This window comes from Callithrix jacchus, chromosome 16 (assembly GCF_049354715.1).
Source record: "Callithrix jacchus isolate 240 chromosome 16, calJac240_pri, whole genome shotgun sequence".
NCBI lineage: Eukaryota > Metazoa > Chordata > Mammalia > Primates > Cebidae > Callithrix > Callithrix jacchus.
The window spans coordinates 24,005,334-24,017,939 of record NC_133517.1 but is presented as its reverse complement, the minus strand read 5'-3'; the positions used below and the strand labels follow the sequence as shown (position 1 = coordinate 24,017,939).

Here is a 12,606-nt window from a genome sequence, read left to right as displayed (position 1 = left end):
TCCCCATGGCTTGTTTTTATCAGGTTTATCAAAGATTGTATGGGAGTAGATATGTTTTGTTGCCTCCAATGCCTCTGTTTTGTTCCATCGGTCTATATCTCTGTTTTGGTACCAGTACCATGCTGTTTTGATTACTGTAGCCTTGTAGTATAGTTTGAAGTCCGGTAGTGTGATGCCTCCTGCTGTGTTCTTTTTGCTTAGAATTGACTTGGCTATGCAGGCTATCTTTTGGTTCCATATGAAGTTTAAGGTGTTTTTTTCCAGTTCTGTGAAGAAGGTCATTGGTAGCTTGATGGGCATAGTGTTGAGAGATTTAATTTTCATCGTGATGTTTTTAGCTGACTCCCTAATGGAATAGGTTTATTTTTGTTGTTGTTTTGGCATTTAAATTTTATTTTTAGTTATAATGCTTACATAAATTATATTTCCACTATCTCTTGTTGTTTTCCTTCTTCTGAGGAAACTAAATTGATAATATTCTGAATCTAGGTAGAATTCAAAAAGCAACAGCAATTATAAATCAATAACTTTTGACAGAACTACTTGAGAATGAATCTTCCTAATGATGGACACCTTGATACTCAAATTTTAATCATCCATGCTGTCAAGAAGAAATTTTTTTATCAAAAGGGGGAAATGAGAAAAGAATATAACTTTTATCTGATGAACGCAAGTTATTTTAATTCACTGGCCTGGAGAGACATTATAATGAGACAGCAATCACATCCCTCTACTCCTTGAGCTATTTATTTATCTTTTGTAACTGCTTGCTATCACCATAAGTAGCTGTAACTTATCCTCATGATGCCACACTGAACACTATAACCCACACACGAGAGCTCAACAATGGACAACCAATGTTATTTGTCAATGTTATTTCTGTAAATCAATAAGAATGCCTGACAAACAACTTTGTATCAGCTCACTCCCTGTCTCCCATTTTTCCTTAAAAAAATCTATTTGTAACTTCTGTTAATTGGAGTGAACGTTCAAGGCAATTTGAGTCTATGCTCCCAGGTTGCAATTCTCAAGCTTGACCCAAAGAAACTCTCTACCTATATTAACTTTGCCTCAGGTTCTTCCTTTAAGTTGACAGGATAAAAAATTTAAAATGTCAAAATAGTATTTTTGATTTATTAAGGCTAAAGCTAGAACAAAAATACCTTTTACTATTAAAAATAAAAGACTTAATTTAAGTAATTTTTAAGTGATCTGTTAACAGGGTAATTCATAAGATAAGAAGATATATAAAGACTAATAATTTGTTGACAAAGCCTTTGAATTTTAATACATTTTCCCTTCACTTACTGTGGTTAATTTTTCCTGTCATTTATCATTGTACCAGTTACACTATTATTTGGAGGAAAAAGTAAAATGCAAGCATTAAGGGATGCACTAAAAGTAAATATTTTTTCCAATACCAAGCACATGATCAATCATATGTTCCATGCTGAACACATATTCTTCTCCCTGTGTGGGGGTGCCAGCTGTTTAATGGTACACAGAGAAATATAGTTTACCCTTAATCCACTCAATCACATAGGGGACACCAATATAACATATGTCAGTGATTTTCTTTCTTGGAAATGTTCTACTATATATTTAACTCCTTCTCTTTATCTTTTCAAAAATTTTAAAACTTGCATAAAAATTTTCAAAACACTTTTACTTAATTATTTTTATTTGGAAAAAGTATAGCATGTGAAAATATTTAAAACATTAAATCCTAAATACGCAAACTTTATATCAAAAGAAACATCATTAATAATCTAATATAATGAATAACACAAAAAATCCTATTAATATATTTTCCATCAAAATATTGACACTTATTTTTTTTTAATTGGAATGTTACATACCTGAGCTTCTGGTTGTACTGCTTGACCTTCTCCAGTGAGGCTGCATTTATCTGAGCTTGAAATTCTTCCACAGAAACACTGTCTCTATAATAATATCCTTCCATGCTCTCCAGTGCTGTGGAAACCAGTAAACATACTTTGCAAACAATTTTATAACTCAATTTCTCCACATGTAGTAATAATTTTATTGATTATTAGTAAATTTAGCAAAGAGGACCAATTATCAACATATATGCAAGAGAACTATATTAAGTTCAAAAATGAATGAAAACTGTTCTGCTCTCAAAATAAATAGCAAACATTTGGCGATTTTTCTGTCCAGTGGGCAGAAAAAATTCTGGTGTAACTGTCCTCTATTTTTAAAACATTTTGTATATGTTGCAGGAGACCAAAATATGCCACTCCAAAATATAACTGTCGGAGACCAGAATATACCACCCCAAAATATTCCTCCTTGGCATAAGGATTATTTTGATCTGGTTATTTTGAGAAACTGCACACAGACACAGGAGAAACTCTGAAAACAGAGTAGAAGTTTCCCTTTAATAAAGAAAATTTACATCTAAGAAGGAAGTCTCCACTTGTAAGAGTGTCTCTCTCTCTGTACTAGGAAGAGAAGGAAGGTGATCACAGAGAGTCTTACCTGCACAACAAATCTTTCCTTTATTTGATGGTGCTTTCCTGGTCACCTCCTCGTAACTGGGCCTGCCCTAGACCCTTCTTTTTCTGTTACAGTAGAACCTTGGCATTTATGCCTAAGTTCAAAGCTATCTCTTTCAGATTTAGTCACTTTTCTTTAGGTATCACTCATGTATACATGAGGTATATACGTTATTAAACTTCTGTTTGTTTTTCTCTTGTTAACTTGTCTTTTGTTATGGGGTCCATCCCAACTAAGAACTATGAAACATATAGAGAAAATTATTTTTCCTCCTCTACAACATTATTTGTGAAGCTAAACTCATACTTCCTATGTATTTTATATTTATACACACACATCTATTACATATGACACATATATATAAGAAGCAGAACTGTACGTTATATGTCAGAGGCCAGGAATGGTAGCTCATGCCTGTAATTCCAGCACTTTGAGAGCCAGGCAGGAGGATCATTTAAGGTCACAAGTTCAGAACTAGCCTAGGCAACATAGCAAGACCCTGTCTCTAAAAAAAATTTTTTTTAATTAGCCTGGCATAGTGGCATGCACCTGTAGTTCTAGTTACTCAGGAGGATGAGGTGGGAGGATAACTTGAGCCCAGGACTTCAAGACTGCAGTAAGTAGGATTGTGCCACTGGACTCCAGTCTGGGGAACAGAGTAAGACTCTGTCTCTTAAAACAACAGTAACAACAACAAAAACACGTCACAGTAAATAAATAGAAATGTTCACTCCCCATGTAGATTCACATTCTTAATTGTAAATAAATAACAACCTTAAGAAATATTAATGTAATAAATAAAAAGTACAAAATGAAATCTTAGAAAATCACCTCTACTCAAATTGTCAGTTAATTTAGTTATAACATCCCACTAATTTTAAATGTATTTTGAATAGCATATACATTTTTAAACAATAGTTTTGATTATTTGTTTTTTCTTTAACCTTTGTGAGGTATGATTTTAAAAATTTTGGAGAGGAATTAAATCACAGGAAAGTGGCCCAGAAATACAAGATTTCCTGTGGAAAGGTTGCCAGTAGCAGGAATGGCATGGATCCAAGTTGGAAATGTAAATTATTTGTCTTGAAATGCATTACTACTTATGAGCCTCAATTTTTAATACATGATTTCAAAATTGATTAAACAATCTCCTTCCAAGACTGCTAAATGCACTAGTTTCTAAACTAAATCATGAGTTTTCTTCAAAATGAAAGAAACTATCACCATTTTGAGGGGGAAAAATAGGAAAGTGACTGCTAATTTTAGCTGTGCTATAGTTTTATTAAACTATTCAGAATTCCAGAACACTGAAGAAAATAATAAAATTTTAAAGATCATTGTTAAATTTGAAGATTTTTTTAACATGGAAAATTAAACAATTGGTTTATAATTGAGAAAAGTAATTAAGGAAGATTAGGGAGAAAACATACTACATTTATTTCAGTATAGAAAATTAAATCTGTGTGTGTGTTTTACAGATTTTTAACTTGTTTATTACTTATGGCTTCTGGGAAGGAGCGTAGGAAACTTTACCCTTAAATATGGCACCCTGGTATACTGATTACTTTAAATTAAAGGCTTCTGTAAGTCAGCAGATATCGGATGAGGCTTTTCTCTGATATGCCCTATCTACCTTAAGACTAGCCCTGTAAAAGAGAACACAATTACTTTCCCTACCCTCCATGGAGTTCTCATTATGTATCCTACAAAAGAAGACTGCAGAATGTAACTCACCTAGAAGGACTTTTCCCCCAAGATAATATCTATTTCTCCAGCTCATTCAAATTCCAAGACAATCACTAACAAGTTAATTTCTGTCTCATGCATCTATTCATTCTCCCTAATAAACATGTTACCACCTCCTACATTCTCTATCTCCCCCATCATCTATGACATGGATGAATCTGGAGAACATCATTCTCAGCAAACTGACACAAGAACAGAAAATGAAATACCGCATATTCTCACTCATAGACGGGTGATGAAAAATGAGAACACATGGACACAGGGAAGGGAGTACTACACGCTGGGGTCTATTGCAGGGAATAGAGGAGGGACAGCGGGGAGAGGGGAGCTGGGGAGGGATAGCCTGGGGAGAAATGCCAAATGTGGGTGAAGGGGAGGAAGGCAGCAAAACACACTGCCATGTGTGTACCTATGCAACTATCTTGCATGTTCTGCACAAGTACCCCAAAACCTAAAATGCAATAAAAAAAAAGAAGGATCTATAAGTATCTGGACCTCACTGGGTTGTTGAGTAATCACTCTCCCATGACTTTGCCCTGTGCACATTAAATAAATTTTGTATACTTTGTTTCCTTATTAATCTGCCTATTGCAAGTTTATTTTCAGGAAACCTTCAAAGGGAAAAGGGCAGGTTTTCACTCTTAGGGCCTACATCTTCATTAATTAGAATAGTTGGAACTGGCTCAACAAGTTTCTGGTGCTGAATACACATAGGAAATAAAAGACTCTCTCCCTGATAAAATAATCCTTAAATATGTGCCACGTTCACAAGTTGCTATTCATAAAAGGTAAATATCCCGGGAGGATTCCGTCTATCAATAGTCATACTTCAGCATAAATTACTCTTACTAGTTGGAAAGCTGATGAAAGCCCTTGCATCAGAGTAAAACTCCAGTTTCTTCTGTGCGACTTTGGTCAAGTTAATTAACATCTCAGATTCTCAGGTTCTGTATTTTTGATGTGCAAAATAAATGTACCTACTAATTATGGTTAATGAGGAATAATTTAATTAAATAGTAGTATTAAGACAGCCTGTGAGTATTCTTACTTACTGAATGTGTTTTATTTACTAGGCAACATGCCAAATGCTCTACAGGTATTACTTAATTCAATTTCGTTGAGATACAAAATATGAAGAATGTGCTTAGCCAAACACAAAGTTTGGAGGGGACTAAGAGAAGGGTCCATGCAAAACCACTTTGGTTTGTGACTTAAGACCAGAAAGACCAGAAGGAGAACAGTGAGAAAGGACAGCAGTGGAACTGTGAGGAAAGGGAGTTTGGAGGAAACCACTTGGGAACAAATTTTTATAAAGATCTTGATGGTTCAACTTTGGCCAGAATGGCCAGTCCTGTCCCAAGTTTTGTTCCAATATGAAAACCACTATATAAACATAATTTCATGTTTTAATGAATACTTCTGCAATCTCATACATTTCCATTTTCATTACATTTTTGACAATATCATTCCAAATTAACAAAGCAGTTAAAATTCACAATCACATAAAATGTTTTAAAAATTGGAAAAGTGCCTAACAATTTTGCCAAGAGTCTTAGTAAGAAATATGTGTCACATGTATAGGGTGGTGGGGAATGCACAAAAAAAGATGAGAAGATGAGTTCTATATTTAAAAACTAACATTTGAATGACAGATAAGAGGCAAGACGACAATACTCCCTATTTTAGCTAAATATCTTGTTTATTTATTGTTATAAAAAAAAACCCAGAACAACATTCTACCAAATTAAATAACATGTTACTTTCAAACATGTTAAATTTAGCATTTCCTTGCCTAGTTTCCTTAGTTCTCATCCATAAAATATTTCTCAAAAGCAGTACCGACATATTTGGTTGAATATTTAGTTTATTTACTTCTATTACTTTTGAAGTAGAGGAAGAAAAACATTCTATTAAATTTAGGTAGTCAGCAAAAAAGGAAAACCTAATGCATGTTAGAGAAACTTAGAGATTATTCTTAGGCTGAAGCAAGTTACATTTCCACTTACTCAAAATACCTTTTGAGCCATGTCCAAGAAAGAGACGAATTGGGAAAAACATAGGGTCTCTGAAGAATAATTTTAAGAACAGTGTCAGTAAGCTAACACTTACTTTTGATAGCAGACTTTTTTGGTTAAATAAGACACAGCACATGCACTGCTAGAATTATCCAGAACTGGTCACCAAGAATCACAACTCCTCAGAATTGGTCCCAGTTATTGGGAGAGAAGCAAGATTTGTTGATCCCATTATGAAAATTATGTGAGAATGGCCATGTGATATACAATAATGTTTTGTGATTCTAAATGTCTCAAAATGGAGTCATGCATGACAAGCCACTCAGCCCACAGTGAAACTGCTGACTCTTCAAAGTCATAAGCAGATGTATGGTGGACTGAGGTGATAAGACAACACCTGCCATGGCCTGACACCTCAGAGACCCCATAGGAAAGTGAAGGCAAAAGGCAGCTGAGATAATGACCATGGACACACTCCTGTGGAGGGCCATAAAATCAGCAAGAAACTGGCCATAGTTGAGATGCCTGCAGAGGCTTTGCCAGGAGAACTCTGAGGCCTCCTTGCCATTGGCAGTGGCCGCTAGAAGCTCTGCCAGGAGAATAGCAGTGACCCCCATCCCCTTGCTGATCCATGTTTCCAGGGAAATTCAGGCCTTCCTAGTGCCTCAGTCAGACTGCAGACCTCCTGAGCTACTCACCACGGTTTGTTTCCCTCTTTTATTTCTGCCTGTGTGCATTGAATATGTTTGTATGATTGTTGGTGTGTGAAAGCCTTGCAATAACCCGTGAATTCATAAGCATTTAATTGGCCATTGAGTCATCATGAAATCTCCCATCCTCCTCCAACAGGAGTTGGCACAACTAGGGTGACTGGAACTGTGCTGTCTAAAGAGTGGTGGGTTTACACCTTCATAGACTCCTAACATTTTGGAAATCTCCATCCTGGAAACTATTTCTTCTTTTGTAAAAAAAAAAAAAAAAAAAGTTGTATTGTTTCTATTGTAAATACTGCATAAAACCCAAATGAAAAACTAAATGATTTATCTTTTAAAGAGCCTTAAGAAGAGTTTTGAAGGAAAAAAATAATCGAATAAAGGGCACTTAGAAAATGACAATGTTTACAACAAAATGTTCCCTTTTGTTTAAAAGAAAAAGGACTCAAGTTTCTATGTGATTTTTATTATCCTCTGAGCAAAGAAAGTTACCTTGTAAAGAGGTAAGACTTAGGGGTAGTTGGTTTGCGTAGCAGCTTTTTTTTTCCCAGGAGGTAAAATAAATGAGAATACCCAAGAGTGTGCTGGCAGAGAAAAGACCAGCATCGCATATCCTGTTTGGTTGAAGGCAAACTACCATCAGGAGATCCAGGGAATAGGTATTTAACAACACTTTACAAGGAAGGAATGCTATAACTTCAGGATACTATATATTTAAAAATCAAAGACCTGTATACGATGCCACATTCCTGAGAGGTAGAATACACGGGTCCAGGATCCAAGGATGAAAGCAGAAATGACCGTGCTTAACATCTGTTGAGGATTTTATGTGCCCACAAAAAGATATGACAAGTTCTAGCCCCTTGGAGCCTGCACATTTGACCTTATGCTTTGTTTTGTTTCTTTGTTTTGAGATAGGGTCCCATTCTGTGGCCTGGGTTGGTGTGCGGTAGTGCCATCATAACTCACTACAGTCTCGGCCTCTTAGACCCAAGTGATCCTTCCACCTCAGTCTCCCGAATAGGTAGGACTACAGGCATGTGCCACCAGGACCAGCTATTTTATTTTATTTTATTTTTAAAGAGGGGAAGTCTCACTCTGTCGCCCAGGCTGGCCTCAAGTTTCTGGGCTCAAGTGATCCTTCCATCTTAGCCTCACAAAGTTCTGGGATTACAGGTGTGAGCCATCACATTCAGCCTTGACCTTATTTTGAAATAGTGTTTTTACAGATGAACCAAATTAAAATGAGGTCCTACTGAATTCTGATAGGCCCAAATCCAATGATTGGCACCCCTATAAGAGGGCAATTTGGATTTAGAAGCACAGGACGGATACAAACACAGGGAAGAAGACCATGTGAAAACAGGGGCCAAGATTGTAGTTATGCTGCCACCACAAACCCAGGAATGCCAAGGACTGCTGGCAGACACCAAAGGCCCGAAGAAGAACATGGCCTGACAACATCTTGATTTCCAATTTCAGATCTTCAGAACTGTGGCAGACTACATTTCTGTTGTGTTAAGCCACCCACCTTGTGGTAAATTGCCAGGGAAGCCCTGGGAAGCAAATGCATCAGTTCCAGTGACTACCTTGGGGAATGCAAACTTCCATTTCCTGAAACACTGAGTCTGTGGGTTTCCAAGGCACCTGCAGCCGAGAACAATCACCACCTCAGCAATGCCGCTCCACCCTAACCATAAGAAGGAGGTAAGGTGACTGTTACAGAATGGGAGCCAGAAGGAATATGTTTAGCACCCCAGTGTCTGCTGGGGTCCCTCTTAGTACTTCCTTGCACAAAGTTGATGGTAAATGGACAACTGCAGCAATTCTGGTCTAAGAAGGGTAAAGTAATCAGGGTATCAAGCTCCTTAGGGACGAAGGTCTTGGTCACGCCACAGATTAGCCACAGAAACCAGCAGAGGTTCAGACAGAGGGTGGGGCTAACCTACAATGGCTAGCAGAAGAGGGAAAAATGAGAATCTGTGGCAGCCATAAGACAAACTGGGGCTTTGTGGGCTACAGCTAATCCTTTTCATCTTTCTCTCCTGAATTATCCCCTCACCCCAGAAAGGAGGCTCAGGGAAATCCTGGAAAAGTCTCTTCTAGTCCCTACACAAAGACATGGGTTTGATGGGTGCAAAAGCATAGACTACAGAGGATGCTCAAAGAGCCAGTGGCTTGGATCCTCTCTCAGAAATGATGGGTTCATTGCCCAGCTGCTGTTATTGCTGCAGAAGACATCTCTCAACTGTTCACTCTCCAGCCTTTGCTGGAGAAAACTAACCCACCAGAATCACACCTCCTTCAAAGGACAGCCTGCATCCTAATAACCTAAAAATGTAGAAACATTTTACATTGTTCCTGACCCCCTTGCTTCAGCTCCTCAGAATCTAAACAAGCTGAACATTTGTAAGATGAATTAGTCTAATTAAATAAAGATTAGCTGGATAATTGCACAGTGTTTCATAATCCAACAGACCTAGGGTGGTTTCTCATTTTTGGTGGACTCCAGAATCACCTGGAAAGCTTCTAAAATATCCTGGTATTTGGGCTCCACTTCCCAGAGATTCTGCCTTAATTGATTTGGCATGGGGCAGAGCCTGGGTATTTCCTAAAACCTTTCCAAGATGGTTAATGTGCAGCTAAGTACTGGGAACCACTGACAGAGACAGGAAAAGTAGTCAGTGGGGAGTGGGTAGAGAAGTGACCCTGAATATTTATCGTATTTGTACTCTCATTTTCTGCCAACGTATAGCTGTTTGCTTTATCTCACCCAGGGCTGAGGGATCCCAACATCATTTCCTGTCCTATAGGAAGCACTTAGGAATACCAGCCAGAAAATTGCCTTAGTGTGACTGGCACATTCTAGCATTTTGGTTGGTTATGCTTTGTGCTTACTTTCCTGTCCAGCTGTTTCTGTGTTCCTTACCTTGAAAATTTGTATCACTTTTGTCTGCCTAGGTTCCTGTTCTCCTGCAGTTCTGGACTTCAGCAATACACATTGGCCTCCAACCCTCCTCACTTCTACCCCTGATATTCCTGATCTAATAGCTGGTCCTGTTTCCGCAGGATGTCCCATCGACCACTGTGCCCTCCTTTTCCCAGTGCTCCATGGAGGCAAGGAAAATGAGAAAAGGGTGACACATTTGCTTTCTGTGCTACTCTAAGTATGTGGTCCCACAGATAACTTTAGGAGGTCTGACTTCAGTAAATTTCCCAGGAAAATTTCAAATTCATTCATTTTTTCTATATTTTTATTTGCTAGCAAAGAGTCATGTATATACAGAAGTAAAACACTTTGAATAAACTTTCATTCCAGAAAGAGATGCCATTTGGAATCTCTTCCATTTACCATTGCCTTCAATTACCAGATGGTAATCTCTGCTGAAACTAGGTCTGAATTTCTTGTGCTTCTCTCAATCTGATGAATACTAAGCTGCTAATGATTCCTCATGGGAGTTTTATAAAGGCAGAAGAACTTCTACATCCCCTTTAAATAAACAGCCTTATCACTGACAGATTTTTAATGGGACAGAATGTTTCTCATCTTCTTTACCTATCTCTGACCTCAACTGCAGAAGTTTTCTACTGTTGCTTATTCAAATATTTTTTCATATTTTAATGCAATGAGCATACAAAAGCCTAATGTTTGCTATAGCTTTTCTTTAAATTACATTTTAAAAGCTATAGTGTATTCACTGAAATAATATATATTTAGGGATTATATTTAAATTGGCCTTTGCCAAAGTAATAAAATAGGGGTTGCTTGCAAAATAATATTTGCCTGTGTGTATATGTGCTGTTGGATATGATTATTCAGCTATTTATGGCTGATAGGTCACAGATGTAATAACATTTTTAAAAGATACTTAGTGTCATCTGTCATCTCAGTAATAATTTCAAAGACAACATTTTTAAGAAGAAAGAAATAAAGGAAAAGAAGTGGAGAATCTTTAACAAGTACAAGTCCTGGCTAAATCCTGTAAAATTAACATTTTTGACCAACATCTGTCCCTATCTTCTCAAACTATCTAGCCCTGTAATGGTTTTTAACACACTTTATTTATTTATTTATTTATTTATTTAGAGACAGAGTTTTACTCTGTTGCCCAAACTGTAGTGCAGTGGCACTATCTCAGCTCACTGCAATCTCCGTCTCCTAGGTTCAAGCAATTCTTGTGCCTCAGCCTCCGGAGTAGCTGGAATTCAGGCACACACCAATACACCTGGCTAATATTTGTATTTTTAGTAGAGATGGGGTTTCACCATATTGCCTGGGCTGATCTCAAACTCCTGACCTCAGGTTATCTGTCTACCTCACCCTCCCAAAGTGCTGGAATTACAGGTGTGAGCCACCACACCTGGCCCAACATATTTTAGACTAAATTATTCTTCTAACTTGTCTCCAAAGTCCATTTTTGCCTGTTGTTCCTTTTTTTCCTTCTTCCTTTAAATTATAGAATCTTGGATTACCTATACTTACAATGTCTATAAATCACATTCCTCCAAAGGGAAATGAAAATACCTTCTAATAACTTCTAAAATCATCACTTGACTGCAACTTTCATCTATCAAAATGTATTCCTGCCAAGTATGTTTTAGGTGGTCATAGTTTTTAAACTATATTAATTGAATTCAGGGTTTTCAAATAATATGCATGTGGTATGTATTAGTCTGTTTTCATGCTGTTGATAAAGACATACCCAAGACTGGGCAATTTACAAGAAAGAGGTCTAATGGATTTATAGTTCCACATGGCTCAGGAGACCCCAAAATCAGGGTGGAAGGTGAAAGACACATCTCACGTAGTGGCAGACAAAAGAAGAGAGCTTGTACAGGGAAACTTCTGTTTTTAAAACCATCAGATCTTGTGAGACTTATTCACTATCATGAGAACAACATGGGGAAGTCCCACCATGCTGGTAATCAAATCAATTACCTCCCATCAAGTCCCTCCCACAACACATGGGAATTCAAGATGAGATTTGGGTGGACACATAGCTGAACCATATCATGGTATAATGCAAAATTTTCATTCAGTAGTGAATTTAGATTTTACATGCCTGTCCATTCTTTACTTATATAGATAGATTTTATTTCTCCACTCTTCTCATTTTTCATTACAGCATTAAAATTCTACAGTAAAACCAATGCAGTTCTTGAAGACTCAAAAGTAGTAAACAATTAAATTCCCTGTGGTATCATTCAAAGAAACTGATATAATCTTGTGACCTCAACAAGCATTTCTTAGGATGTGGAGGGAAATTATAGACTAGAGGACATTACACAATAATCAAGATTTCTGATCTTTTTGGATAGCATTTTTATGACCTCAAAATAAAAAAGATTCAAGACCTTCCCTCAGAAATGGAGTTCACGACAAGAATTTTTTTGTTCATGCTAATCTTAATTTATTCTACTGCAGATGTTAATAGTCACTCTTTGGAAAAACAAAATTACAAAGGAATATATACTTCCTGACCAAAAAGAAAAACTGACATAAAGAATTTTAAAACCATTAATTTAACCACCCAAATGATACTGAAAACTTTCAACATATGTATATGTACATGTATACATACATGTATGACATAATTGAGACTAAAGTATAA

The 12,606-nt window shown here is 36.9% G+C and overlaps 1 protein-coding gene across 2 annotated transcripts in view; it reads right to left on the bottom strand.

The window, feature by feature from the left end:
* Positions 1–12,606, bottom strand: part of PREX2 (phosphatidylinositol-3,4,5-trisphosphate dependent Rac exchange factor 2) — a 301,789-nt gene that overhangs the window by 88,586 nt on the left and 200,597 nt on the right. For both annotated transcript variants that reach the window (XM_054246467.2, XM_002758971.6), the window contains exon 35: positions 1,860–1,974. In XM_054246467.2, coding sequence (XP_054102442.1) covers positions 1,860–1,974 — 115 coding nt within the window. The remainder of the gene's footprint in view (positions 1–1,859; positions 1,975–12,606) is intronic.